At 47.1% G+C, this 12,703-nt stretch overlaps 1 protein-coding gene across 7 annotated transcripts in view; it reads right to left on the bottom strand.

Annotated features, from left to right (window-relative positions):
- STX3 (syntaxin 3) overlaps positions 1–12,703 on the bottom strand; it is a 54,617-nt gene that overhangs the window by 27,682 nt on the left and 14,232 nt on the right. For all 7 annotated transcript variants that reach the window (XR_009520413.1, XR_009520414.1, XM_060018970.1 and 4 more), the window contains exon 2: positions 10,354–10,437. Coding sequence is in view for 5 of the 7 variants with exons in the window: in XM_060018970.1 (XP_059874953.1) it covers positions 10,354–10,437 (84 nt within the window). In the remaining 2 variants the exon portion in view is untranslated. The remainder of the gene's footprint in view (positions 1–10,353; positions 10,438–12,703) is intronic.

Genomic DNA, 12,703 nt, shown 5'->3' with positions numbered 1-12,703 from the left:
CATGACTGAGATGAAAACAGAGCTCCCTGCCCACCTTCTGGGTTTGTGGAATAAGACGGTGACAGGAAATGTCTTCTGAGGACCAGTGAGCCCAGTGAGTACCCTTTCCATAGTCAGAGAAACGAACGTAAACAGCAGTCATTGAAGACCCGTCCTCATTGCTCCCTGAGAGGAGTATGTTTACTCACCTTGGATGGGAAGATCCCGGCCAGAGTCAAGAAGGGCCAGGACAACTCCCGAGGAATAATCAGAGTGAAGGGTCAAGAAACCTTACCAGGCAGATCCCCAGCTCCTCCAAAAGTGGAGCCGCAGAAAGTGAGGACAGGAGAGAGAGAAAAAGGAAAGAAAGAAAGGGAAAGGGAGAGAACGAACCTGGAGAGTGAGAAACGCAGAGAGAAGAATGAGAGGAAGAGAAAGACAGAAACAGAGATGAAGAAGAGAGAGAGAGACGAAGCAATGACCATCTCAGGACATGCTGAGCTTCTCTTGGACATGTGTTCTGGGGAAACGCCTCTTACTAGCTGATCGCCTTAGACGATCAAGACCCAGGAGCTCAAGCCGTGGACCATTTCTGCCCATTTCTGAGGTTCCTAACTGTACAAGGTGTGTATCAGAAAGTACTTCTAGCCACGCCTCATTCCCAGATGGAACACCGTCCCAGGACGCTGCTGCCTGAGCATTTCAGTTCAGCCTTGGCTCCCTCTTCAAAGGCACCGGCTGTCCCGGCACCACGGCCTCTGCTGCGGTACCAGTGCATATGCAGGGAGCAGCACATACCAGAGAGACCTCAAAACCCACCACATCTACCTGCCTCACTTCCACAATGAGGGGCACATCAACACGGCCACAGTCAACAAACAGAAATCTTGTAAAATGCCAAAGAGTAGGATCTTAACACCTGAGATACAACGAAAATACAACTCAATGTGCAGCTTCCAGCAGCCCTTCCTTCTGGTGAATAATTCACTTAAAGAAAAAAAAACAACAACAACCCTGATCACAGCTCTCCAAATTACAAAGAAATAAAACTTGAGTTCTCTAGCCTCAAATTAGTAATTTTGACAGTGGAGCGGGGATTTGACCCTCTACAAATAGGGGTTGGCCAAAAAGTTCCTTTGGGTTTTTCCCATAAGACGTTACAGAAAACTCGAACGAACTTTTGGGCCAACCCGATATATTGGCTTTGATGCACCACAGTTTGAGAATGGAATTACTTGCTTAAAGATACAGAATAAACAAAACAAAACAAAAAAACAAACAAACAGAAAAACCAAAAAGAAAGATACAGAATACATTTTCAGTCTAATAATATCATCAGTGTAAATACAAATACAAGTAGCTACCCACACATTTGGGAAGCATTTTCACAGCTGGCAAAACAATCCACGGCACTGCATTCAGACCATGATTGAAATGAGGAAACTAAGTTTAAAGAGGTCATAGGTCACAGGGGTGGTGGTAGGCACGGCACTCAAACAGCGCCCTCCAGAGTCCGACTGGGGTGCTTTTTCCATGAGAGCTAAGACAATGTTTTCGGCTTCTTCATACTGCTTCACTTTCAGCAGCAGCCCAAGACTACCCAGCTATCAAAAAGGCCTATGTTATCACCTGTGAACGCTGGTGGCTCCAGGGGTGTAACCACCTCAGACTCAGGGCCTCGGGGGACCCAAGAAATTGCCACCTTACCCTTCCCTCTCTCTTCATCTCTCCCATCAAACACTGACTCCTCTTCCAACTTCTAAAGTGTCAGTGCATCACACCACGTTTCCATGTCCATCACGTGACTGTCATGCCAGAGCTATTACATTGTATAAAACAGGACTGAGGGGCTTCCCTGATGGCGCACTGGTTGAGAGTCCGCCTGCCGATGCAGGGGACAGGGGTTCATGCCCCGGTGCGGGAAGATCCCACATGCCGCGGAGCGGCTGGGCCCGTGAGTCATGGCCGCTGAGCCTGCGCGTCCGGAGCCTGTGCTCCGCAACGGGAGAGGCCACAACAGTGAGAAGCCCGCGTACCGCAAAAAAAAAAACAGAACTGAGAAAAAAGACTTTCTAGAATAACATGTCCTCGCCATTTTAAAATGAATTTTAACAACAGAATGAATCATCCTCTTTTAAGAAGCCAGAGGCCTAAGGTTTTTGCATGTTCAACGGACTGGATGTCTTAGAAAATAGCTCCCGGAATATTATTTCATCAAGTGAAGAGCATCCCGCCCCAAAGCTGGGTCAGTGGTAGGGAGACGAGGTAGGAAGTTTTTAGGATGAGACTGTTGGACCCCAAGCTTAGAGTCGCTCCAGGCACTTGGAGACCAGATGGTGAATGGGCCTCCGGGCTCCGTCCTCAATCTGCCCGCAGAACTTTCCAGGCCTGGGGCCTCCACCCCCGCCTCCAGTCATCCTCCACCCACGGCAGCTGCTCTCTTCCCTCTGTCCTCAACCACCTCACCATTTGGAGGTACTTCAGGGCCTCTGAGTTAGTAATCTAGGAATTTAGTCAGTTCACCAAATAACCTCAGGAGTCCTTCGGGACTTCAGGATGGGCAACTGGCCGATCACAGAGCTTTTTTTTTCTTTAAACTTTGTGTCTCTGTTTTTTCTTGGAAGTGTTAGTTTTTCTCGAAGGTGACTTTCAGAGTATTTCATGGTAGCAGGTAGACAGGAAATTAATTTCCTTTTGTGCATTTGCCAGACAACCAAATATCGGGGCGGGGGGGACAGGGCTGGCGGGAAATCTGCCAGGGCTGCATCTAAAAGTTCAAGTGCTATTTGTCTGTGTGTTTGTTTGGGGTTGTTTTAAATAGACTGACATTGCTCTGCACAATAATATATTTAAGAACTAAACCCGATTTAACATACACCTGTCCCAGAAACAAGGCCCTTCACTGGATGTCTGTGAAGTCACCATCACTCTCTGCTTTTTACGCACAAGAGCACGGCGGCTCAGAGAAATTGAGGAAGTCAATAAAGGCCGTAACTGCAGGAAGAGGCAAAACCGAGGTTTGAACCAAGGCAACTGTTAAATCCAAACCCTGTCTCCTGCACCAGGTGAAGGTGCAAGAATCGCCTACGGGAAGCTCTCTGTCTTCTCTCCCAGGTCCGTGTGTATTCAGGGAAGCTCTCTATCTTCTCTCCCAGGTCCGTGTGTGTTCAGCCTGTGTCATGTGAATGTGTGTGACCCACTCACCAGTTCTGTGAGACTGGCTCAATTACCCTTGACTCACATCATGTGCCTTATTTCTTTGTTCTCCAACCAAGGCTCCCCGTAGAGAGCTTTTTACACAAGGAGAGCTCAAGCAACTCAGTCAAGCTGCTGACTGAGGGAACCAATCTGCAAGCTTTTGTTTTTTTTATCGCCATGCTAAATTTGCAGCTAATACATCCCCAATGCCCACTTATTTTTTGTTACTTTTTAAAATGTATTTTTCAACGATTTGTCAGTAATGGGGCAATCTAGATAGCACAGTTTAAGAAAATAAGTTAGAATCATACCAGGTTCACATTCTGGCTCCGCCCCTTAGCAGTTTTTTGACCTTGAACAAGCCACTTACCCTCTCTGAGGCCCAGTTCTCTCATCCGTGAAACGAGGATTATCATATTTCCCACCTCCTAGAGTTTGTGTGGGCATTAAATGAGATAAGATATGTCAAAGGCTTAACACAAAGTACACGCTCAATAAACGTCACATGGTGATAAAGACAAAAATAGCCCGCAACTATTGCACGTTTACTGTGTGCAGGTACTACGCTGAGCCTTTATGAGCAATGTCTCATGGAATCCTCACAGCAGTGCTCATGTTAACAACATGTTCTGTGACGTCAGTAGCCACCCAAGGAAATCCAGTAAGGACAGCAAGTCAACCACTCTTCACATTGGGTGTCTGCCTCATGGAACCAACTATAATTACCACAGTATATAGGCTGCCCTCTGTATCCTGAAGTTCTGCCTCCATGGATTCAACCAACCCCGGATCGAAAATACTCAGGGAAAAAAAAAAAAATTCCAGAAAGTTCGAAAAAGCAAAACTCAAATTTATCACACCAGCAACTATTTAACATAGCCTTTCCATTGTCTTTATAACTATTTACAGAGCACTTACATTGTATTAGGTATCATAAGTAATCTAGAGATGATTTAAAGTATACAGGTGTGTGTAGATGATATGCAAATACTATGCCATTTTGTATGAGACTGGAGCGTCCACAGACTTGGTATCCACGGGGGTCCTGGAACCAATTCCCCCCACCCCCGCAGACACCGAGGAAGGACCGTACTAATCACCATCATCTAACTAAAAGGAGGGAGTTATTTTCAAGGCATGGAGGGCCTCTTCCCTCTGGACCTAATTAGCCAGTGGAATCTAATCCAATGTAATGTAATGTGATGTAATCTAATCTAAAAGCAGAGAAAGTACTACTTTGGAGACTGGCAGATGTCGTGGGGTAAGGTATAAGGCTTTGTCTCTTCTCCCTAAAATGTCTCTGCCTCCCCTAAATTCCCAGGTGCCTGGTACCTCTTAAGTTAGGCATTAAATCTTACATATTTATTTACTGAAAACTTATTATATGTCACCTTTTGAAGGTGACAAAAGTAATGGGGTCATAAGGGTCAAATAAATGACTCCCGCTTCGCACAATTCATATACCTTTACTTTTCTCCCCAAATAGCAAAATCCGAAACAGTCCTTGTGTTAGAAGGTCTCGGTGAAGTCCTCCCTGACTTGTTTGCTGCTTTGCTTTGGAAAACGAACATTGACGAGGGACAGAGAAAGGTCTCAGTCAGCCAAGCCACAGAAGGCAAGTCCCTAAAGGGGTTTTAGCAAGACTGAGCGTAGTATGTCAACTCTCCTTTTACGAATGAAAAGAAAGATGATCTCAGAGCTCTACTGACCAGTGAAAAGTAGCAGTCTTGGACAATCACCTCAAATCAATTAAGTGTATCTGGGCTTTGCATCACTCAAAGTAGGGTCAGGAAAAGAAAAACCTATCTAGTTATTTTAGCCGAAGTAATTGGGTAGGTTGGGTAGTTTTCCTCCCTCATGAAAAGGACTTCTGAGCTTTTCTAGCTGCCCACTGGAAAATACAGGGAAATCTAGACACAGAGATGCAAGAGCTGAGAAGCCAAACAGAGGATGGTGAGGCCCTCTGGAAATGAGCAACAGCTGGCTGGAGGGACGAAGAAGGAAGGCAGGGTCACCAGGGCCCCTCTGATGGGAGCCAGACGATGGTGGAGTCAACCGGCAGAACAGGACCACGGAGGAGGGTCTATGGAGGGAAAGTTGAGGCCGTGGAGGAGATACGTCTGGGAGGAAAACCGAAGCTTCATCCCCCGACCTTGACTCTTCTGCAGTGCCTCCCCTGGGTCAAACACACCAAAAGCCAGTTGGCAAGGGAACCTGGGTAATGAGTACCTTGCAATACAGAGCAGAGTACAGGGAGGGCAGGGAACGGACCGGAGGGTAAACAGGCAAATGACCGGCAAGGGCTTCCTGCCTGCCTATGGAAAGAGCCCAGAGACGCAGAACCTACCAGCTCACCTAGTCATCCAAAGATGCTACTTCAAGAACGAGTTGGAGAGCATTTAACCTGCTAGATTCAACTTAATGCCTAGATTTCCAAGTTACATCCACTTTGAGGATCTTCGTTTTAACAAAGATCACAAGACTGTTCACCTCTCATTTCCGCTAACCAGCCACTGCTCCACCCGTCTCGTTCCCCTCAGATGCCTGGACCCCCATCACTATGCCAAGCACATGGTGTCCCTCAGCAGAAGTTTGTTCAATGGATAGATACATGAATATAAGTAACTCCAGGGGTAAGCTTGCTTCATACACCACTGCCGAATTGCCTCATACACCTTTCTTAAGCACATCCAAGAAAGAAAACTTTATAATAGCATTTTCTGAAATCCATTCATTTTGCTAACCGAAGTTACATGTCACAAAGGGTTCTATGAAAAAAATAAGTATTGAGGTAGGTAAGTTAACCAGGTTTCTTTATTATAGGACTTCTTAGAATCTTTAATAAGTTCGTGTGCATTTTCAATCTCCATGGGAGGAAAAGAGTATGAAGTGTTTCTCAAACATGTTTGATCACAGAAATCTTTCTGCATCTCATACTGCCATCCAAATAGCCATCCCCACCTGCCCCTGCCCTTTCTTGTTAACAGAACTCTGATTTTGTTTGGGCAGCAGTGTTGCCAGCCCCAGAGGATGAATCATGATCGGTTCTATGGCCATCCTGACAAGCCTGCCCCTTTGCTAAGTTCTCACTTTCCTGGTCTCCATGCTAGAAAAGAGTGGCCATGACCATGTGATCCACTGCTGGCCAAAGAGCCCCAGGGGAAGTCAGCGTGGAGGGTTTGGGTAGTTTTCCTCCCTGATCAAAGGATTTCTGAACTTTTCTAGCTCCTGCTCTCCCCCTGCCTGCGATGCTGGTGTAGGATGATGGCATATGGAGCTGTGAGTACGATACGAGCGATGGGCTGTATGACCTGCACAGCTACAATGCTTGTCTTGGAGCCCTAAGCCTCCTCCACCAAACCGATGACCCTGAGCTGGTCATGCTGAGGAGCCCGTGCCACAGAAAGAGGTCAAGTACAGGTGCTCCTTTGACTCACCCTACTTCAGGCACCAGATGCTTGAATTAAGAAGTCTCTGAGGGGCTTCCCTGGTGGCGCAGTGGTTGAGAGTCCGCCTGCCGATGCAGGGGACGCGGGTTCGTGCCCCGACCCGGGAGGATCCCACGTGCCGCAGAGCGGCTGGGCTCGTGAGCCATGGCCGCTGAGCCTGCGCGTCCGGAGCCTGTGCTCCGCAACGGGAGAGGCCACAACAGTGAGAGGCCCACGTACCGCAAAAAAAAAAAGAAGTCTCTGAGATTCCAGGGACTTCCCTGGTGGTCCAGTGGCTAAGACTCTGTGCTCCCAGTGCAGGGGGCCAGGGTGCGATCCCTGGTCAGGGAACTAGATCCCACATGCCACAACCAAGAGTTGGCATGTTGCAACTAAGAGTCTGCAACCTGCAACTAAAAGATCCCACGTGCTGCAACTAAGACCCAGCACAGCCAAACAAATAAACAGATAAACAAATATTTAAAAAAAAAAAAAAGTCTCTGAGATTCCAGACTCTGGTTATTCAAGGCCCCAGAAACTGTGTAGCAAAAATAACCCACCTCCGGGAGCTCCCTGGTGGTCTGGTGGTTAAGAGATTCAGCACTTTCACTGCTGGGGCCCGTGTTCAGTCTCTGGATGGGGAACTGAGAGATCCCACAAGTCGCGAGGGCACAGCCCCCGCCCTCCCCCCCCACAAAAAAAACCCACCTTCACTGGGCCCTGTCTGAATCCCTAATCCACAGAAGCCATCAGAATTACAAAGTGGTCGCTTCACCCCACTAACTGGTAAGGTGGTTTGTTACACAGCAGGCCGACTCCATCTCTCAATCTTGCCCTCTCAGGCAGGTTCTGTTTCCTCTAAAACTCTGCACTCTCTGCCGACTGAACAGAGACCAAGGAAAATACAGACAACTGCAAATCAGACAAAAAATCGAAGGTTTATCATTTACTAGACCCTGGCTTTTTAACAGCCAAGGAGGCCTCAACACCCAAGGGTCAACTCTTTTCTATAATAACCGGGAGGCTGGAGAAACCACTTGAGTTTTACGGGGCAAAGCACATTTTGAAAACATCCTGATCTTGTGACTTCATCTGTACCTTGCAAATGCCTCTCTCACCAAGCTGTGATTCACACCATCAGTCCTCAGCAAATAACCAGGGGTGACCTACCTGCTGAAAGCAGTCCAAAGGGTACCTTTTATCACAAGAGTGCATCCCCAAGAAATCTACACAGCTATCAATGTATCCTGCAGGAGGTACTGGGTGTATTCCTTAGACACATATAGAGGGAAACCTTTTCATTTCCCCAAATCCCTATTATCTGGAATGCACTTTAACCCACCTTCAAGGATATTTCCAGACCACATTCTCTAAAGTAAAGTTTGTGGTCTATTTACTCACAAATACACTGGGGAACCGAATGCTGATGAGAACTAAAATTTACTGAAGACATACTTACTGTAGGTCAGGCACCGTGCGGGTACCTCCGTATACTTTCTCATTTTATGTTTATAACAACCAGCAGGTAATACCGCTCGGCCTGTTTTAGAGGAAACTGGGGTTTAGAGCAGCTAAACCACTTTTCCAAAGCTATACCATTGTAATGGGCAGAGCTGACATTTGGACCGGGATCCGTGGGGAGCCAGAGCCTGCACAACCTCTTTCCATGACGGGCTCCCTCCTGCCTCTGCCCCACGTCAACACTGATCCTCCCTGTGCTCTATCTACATGAGTCCAGAGGCAGGTAACATTTCCCTAAGCCCTCTCTAAGCACTTTCTGAGTGCTGGCTCCTTTCATCCCCAACAGATCTGTCTGGTGAACATTTTCCTCCCCATTTCACAGGTAAACCCACAGAGACTTAGAGAAAAGTTAAGGCGTGTGCCCAAGATCACACAGTTAGTGGCAGGTAGGGAACTATGTCCAAAAAGTCATGCTCTTTCCACCCCACCACGCGGTCCCCTTCTCCACCCTAAATACGATACGATATCATTCCCAAATGATAGAAAAGCATTTAACTAAGAGAAAGCAATAAGAAAAGCAACAGCCCTCGGGACCTTGTTAAGTCGCCCCAAATAACTGCCATCCACCTGGCGCGGTTCTGTTCAGATGATGCTTTCCAGATGTACAATCTTCATGTGATCTCATGTGATCCTCGCAACAGCCTTGAAAGGTTAAGTACTGCCATTCCCAGTTTCCAGAGCAGGAATCAGAACCCAGCCGGGCTAAGGAACCTGACCAAGGCTAACTGCTACTAAAGGCCTGAGGATAGACTCTGACCAGGTCTTGGAGGCCAAGGCCCACCATCTTCCCACCTCACAAGGAGTACTGCCTCTCGGGGCCCCTCTTACGGGTTCAGAAAAGAGGTAGGGCACCGTTAATGGAGAAGAATCCTTATCCTAGGAAAGAAGTGAATGTAACTGGTTCTCTACGGCAAGACCAGAGGAATGAGCTACAATGATGTCATGCATCTCCTTAAGTCCACCCCCAGCACTGAACAGAAAGACCTTTTCCTTCCACAGTCCACACCTAGAACAATACTGGACTCACAAAACTCAAGCATTGTTTGATCTGACTATGACTCCTCCACCAAAGAGATGGACCCACCCATGGAGAGGGTGGGGATCTGTGCAGTATTCACAGCCAACTTCCCAATCAGGTCAGCACACACTCAAGTTCGCTCTGAAACCTGCTTGTGACTCTCACAGATGAACTGGCATAAGCCATCACGTCCCGCTCCGCTCCACTTAGGAAAGAACTAGAGGGTGGCTTTTCCAGATGACAGGAAGCACCCACACCTCCCCTGCAAGAAGAATATGACGCCTTTTTATATATGCAATAAAAAGCCTAAATAAAGAAACCATAACATGGTGGCAGGAACTTCAGTGCCGGAACTTCTTGTGGCTTGGTTTGGTTTTATTGAAACACATGTACGTCAGATGCTACGTGGAATGTTTTAGAAACACTAACCCATTTGATCCTCCTAATAGCCCCATGGGGAATTACATTATCAATCGCAAGGTACAGATAAGGAAACCAAGCCTGTTAAGGGAACGTTCACAAGATCAACAGCTGTCAGAAGCGGGCTGAGGTTTGAACCCACATTTCCCTGGCTTCAAAGGCTGTGTTTCTGTCCATGATACACAACGCCCCCCAACGCCCCACCCAAGCTTCCCATCACTGTCTACCACAGCACCTTCCAACAGGACCCTCTACATCAAAGACTATGTGAATCTGTACACACGGGACACCCATGTTTGCCTCTGCTGAATTTCGAAAAACATAAACTGGTGGTTTCTTGGTTTCTCAGTTATCACCAGAGGAGTCAAAGGGATTGAATTTTTGGAAACAACAATTCTGATCTACCCGAATCACAGGCCTAAAAATGTAATGAAATGCATTTTTTTTTCCCCCACTCTTGTGGCTGGGCCCCCAGGGTTGGTTCTGTATTTAAACTATGTAATTCAGGCAAGAAAGGATATCATTAAAATGTTGTCATGTAGCGTAAGACCTTAAAAGCATCTCTTTAATATATATAATTTACCTTCTCCTGACTTTCTCGGTAAGATTAAAAATCCTCCCAAGTACTGAAGAAACTCTCCGTGTAACTTCTTGGTGTGTCCATTCCACCCCAGCAAAAGACTGACTTTCCTCTGCTACCCTTGAAAGATCTGGGGGGTTTTATTCTTTACTAAGGAAGTTGTGTTTCCTTATGTCCATTCAGAAAAAAAATACCGGAAGGGCACCTACCTCAGAAAAGAACTCGTCCATGAAAGCTGTGTTGTCAATAGCAATCTCGACCTCATCGGCATCGTCATCCTGTGTCAGCTGCTTCTGTGAGCGACAAAAAGGAGGGTGAGACCAAAAGCACCCGAAATAACGAACAGCACTGAATGCTCCCTAAAGACCGGGAGCTATATCTGTAGTGAACATTTTACATACATAATCTCCTTTAAAACTCAGAACAGCTCTGTGATGTATCAAACTCTGATGTCACACTGTCTAAGTTTAAATCCTAGCTCCATACTTACTGATATTTTTACAGGGGGATGAGGGGAAGAAGGGAGCAAGTTACTAAACTCGCTGTGCCTAGGTTTCCTTATCTGTAAAGTGCTAATAAGAACACCACTTACGTCATAGGTTCGTTTACAAGATAAATGAGCTAATGAATATAAAACACTTTGGCACAGTGCCTGGCATACTGTAACTACTCAGTAAATATTATGTTTTGGTGGTGGTGGTATTGGTGATGTTACTATAACTCACTCCAGTTGGAGAACATAAAACAGAGAGGTTATGTAACTTGGCCGAAGTCACACAGCTAAAATGTTGGAGACAGGCAGATTCTAGCCCATCCTTTGGATTTGGACCATATGTTCCTAAACTCTTCTCCACAACGTTCAGATGCATGACCTACTGTACCGGGGATCTGTATTAAGACAGTCCCAATTCCTCCAAAGCACTAGCTTCAAATCATCACAGAAGGAGCACACATTTTCCTGTTTTCAGAAACCACCTACTGCAAAGGAAACAGCGCTGTGTGCTGTTCCCTGTCAGAGCTCATGTTTATGGGGAAAAGGAAGCTCTCTCGGCAGCCCCCAGCAACCCCCGGGGACCCCGGCTTTCATAATCTCATTCAGCTACCTCTACAAAAGCACAAAATGGCTATCTAAAGGAAGTGCTTCCATTCCCACCCAGCTAAAGGGCCTCGGCGGCTTCTGCATCCTTCCCAGATGCTCCTCCCAGACGACTGCTGCATTACACACAGCCCACCTCTAAGCAAGGAAGACCTGGTCGTTGGGAGTGGAGGTGGGGAGGGGGTGAACCCCTCGACACCTGCTTCTCCACACCCTTCAGTGGCCTTTGGCCTCCTTAGCCAAGACATGTCACTCTCAACATGGGAACTCCACTAGCAAGGAAAGCCACCAGGGGCCTCTTTCCTTCCCCTGCTACCATCCCCCAGACCTGCTACAGCAGATGGAGTTACCGGGAATTCCCACGGAAATTTGGGACTCTCCAGCCATCTGGGGAGCCTCTTCTGACTGGATCCTCTGTAATCTCATTCTCTGGCTGGTCTGCAACCATCAGCAACCCAAGCTTAATAGCCACCTCCAAAGGAACTGAATTTGAGGACATTGCTACAGCCCCCAACAATCACCTTCCTAAAACTTAGGACTGATCCCGTCCTTTTGCCACTTAAAGTCGTTCAGTGATAGTTCTCAGGATTGAAAGTCCCAGGATTTCAAGTCCCAAAGCCTAACAGAGCATACGGGGCCCTTTAAGATCCAGTCCCGCCCACGTTTCTCCCTCTACATGCATCTCTGGACCAGGCGCTTGGAAACTCCTAGCACTTCCTGGACACACCATTCTTTCATATTGCTGAACGGTCACACAAGGACTTCTTCCTGAAATGCATTTGTCCAGCTGGCAAAATTTTATTGAGCCTTTAAAACTCAATCTCGAACAAACTCCTCGCTGATCTGACACTCCCCGACCCCCCATGCAAACTTGAAAACCTCCCTGAGCTCCCAGTGCATTTTGTGCAAACCTTCCACAGCACCAATCCCAGCCCTCTATTAATTATCCCTTCACTTATCTATCCTTCCCCACTGACTGTAAACTCCTGGAGGGTCAGGGTTGCCTTATGTATCTTCTCCACTGGAGAAGATACTTTGAGTGTGTGCCTGCCCAGAACACCTCCCTTTGTGAAGATAACCCCGACCTTCCCCACATGATTCTGGGAAGGTTATCAACCACCACCCAAGCTCCCTGAGGATTCTGAATTGTGAAGTGAACAGAGCCGAGTCAACCTATAGCAGCACCCAACAGAGATACCTGCTTGGTTCCCAGGGCTACCCTTGTTTCTGTCCTCCCTAACCCACCCCCTGGCTTAGAGCTAGTTCTATAGATCTTCCCCAGTATTCTTTCAATGAGTCTAATAGTATTCTTGTAATGCTGTTTTTTACTCATTTAGCCAGAACCGGCTTCTGTCACTTGTAATTAAAATTACTTGTACTTGGGAATTCCCTGGCGGTCCAGTGGTTAGGACTCCGCTCTTTCACTGCTGAGGGTCTGGGTTTGATCCCTGCTCGGGGAACTA

This window comes from Delphinus delphis, chromosome 8 (assembly GCF_949987515.2).
Source record: "Delphinus delphis chromosome 8, mDelDel1.2, whole genome shotgun sequence".
NCBI classification, from domain to species: Eukaryota; Metazoa; Chordata; class Mammalia; order Artiodactyla; family Delphinidae; genus Delphinus; species Delphinus delphis.
Note: the sequence above shows the minus strand (reverse complement) of the source record. Positions and strands in the feature narration are given on the sequence as shown.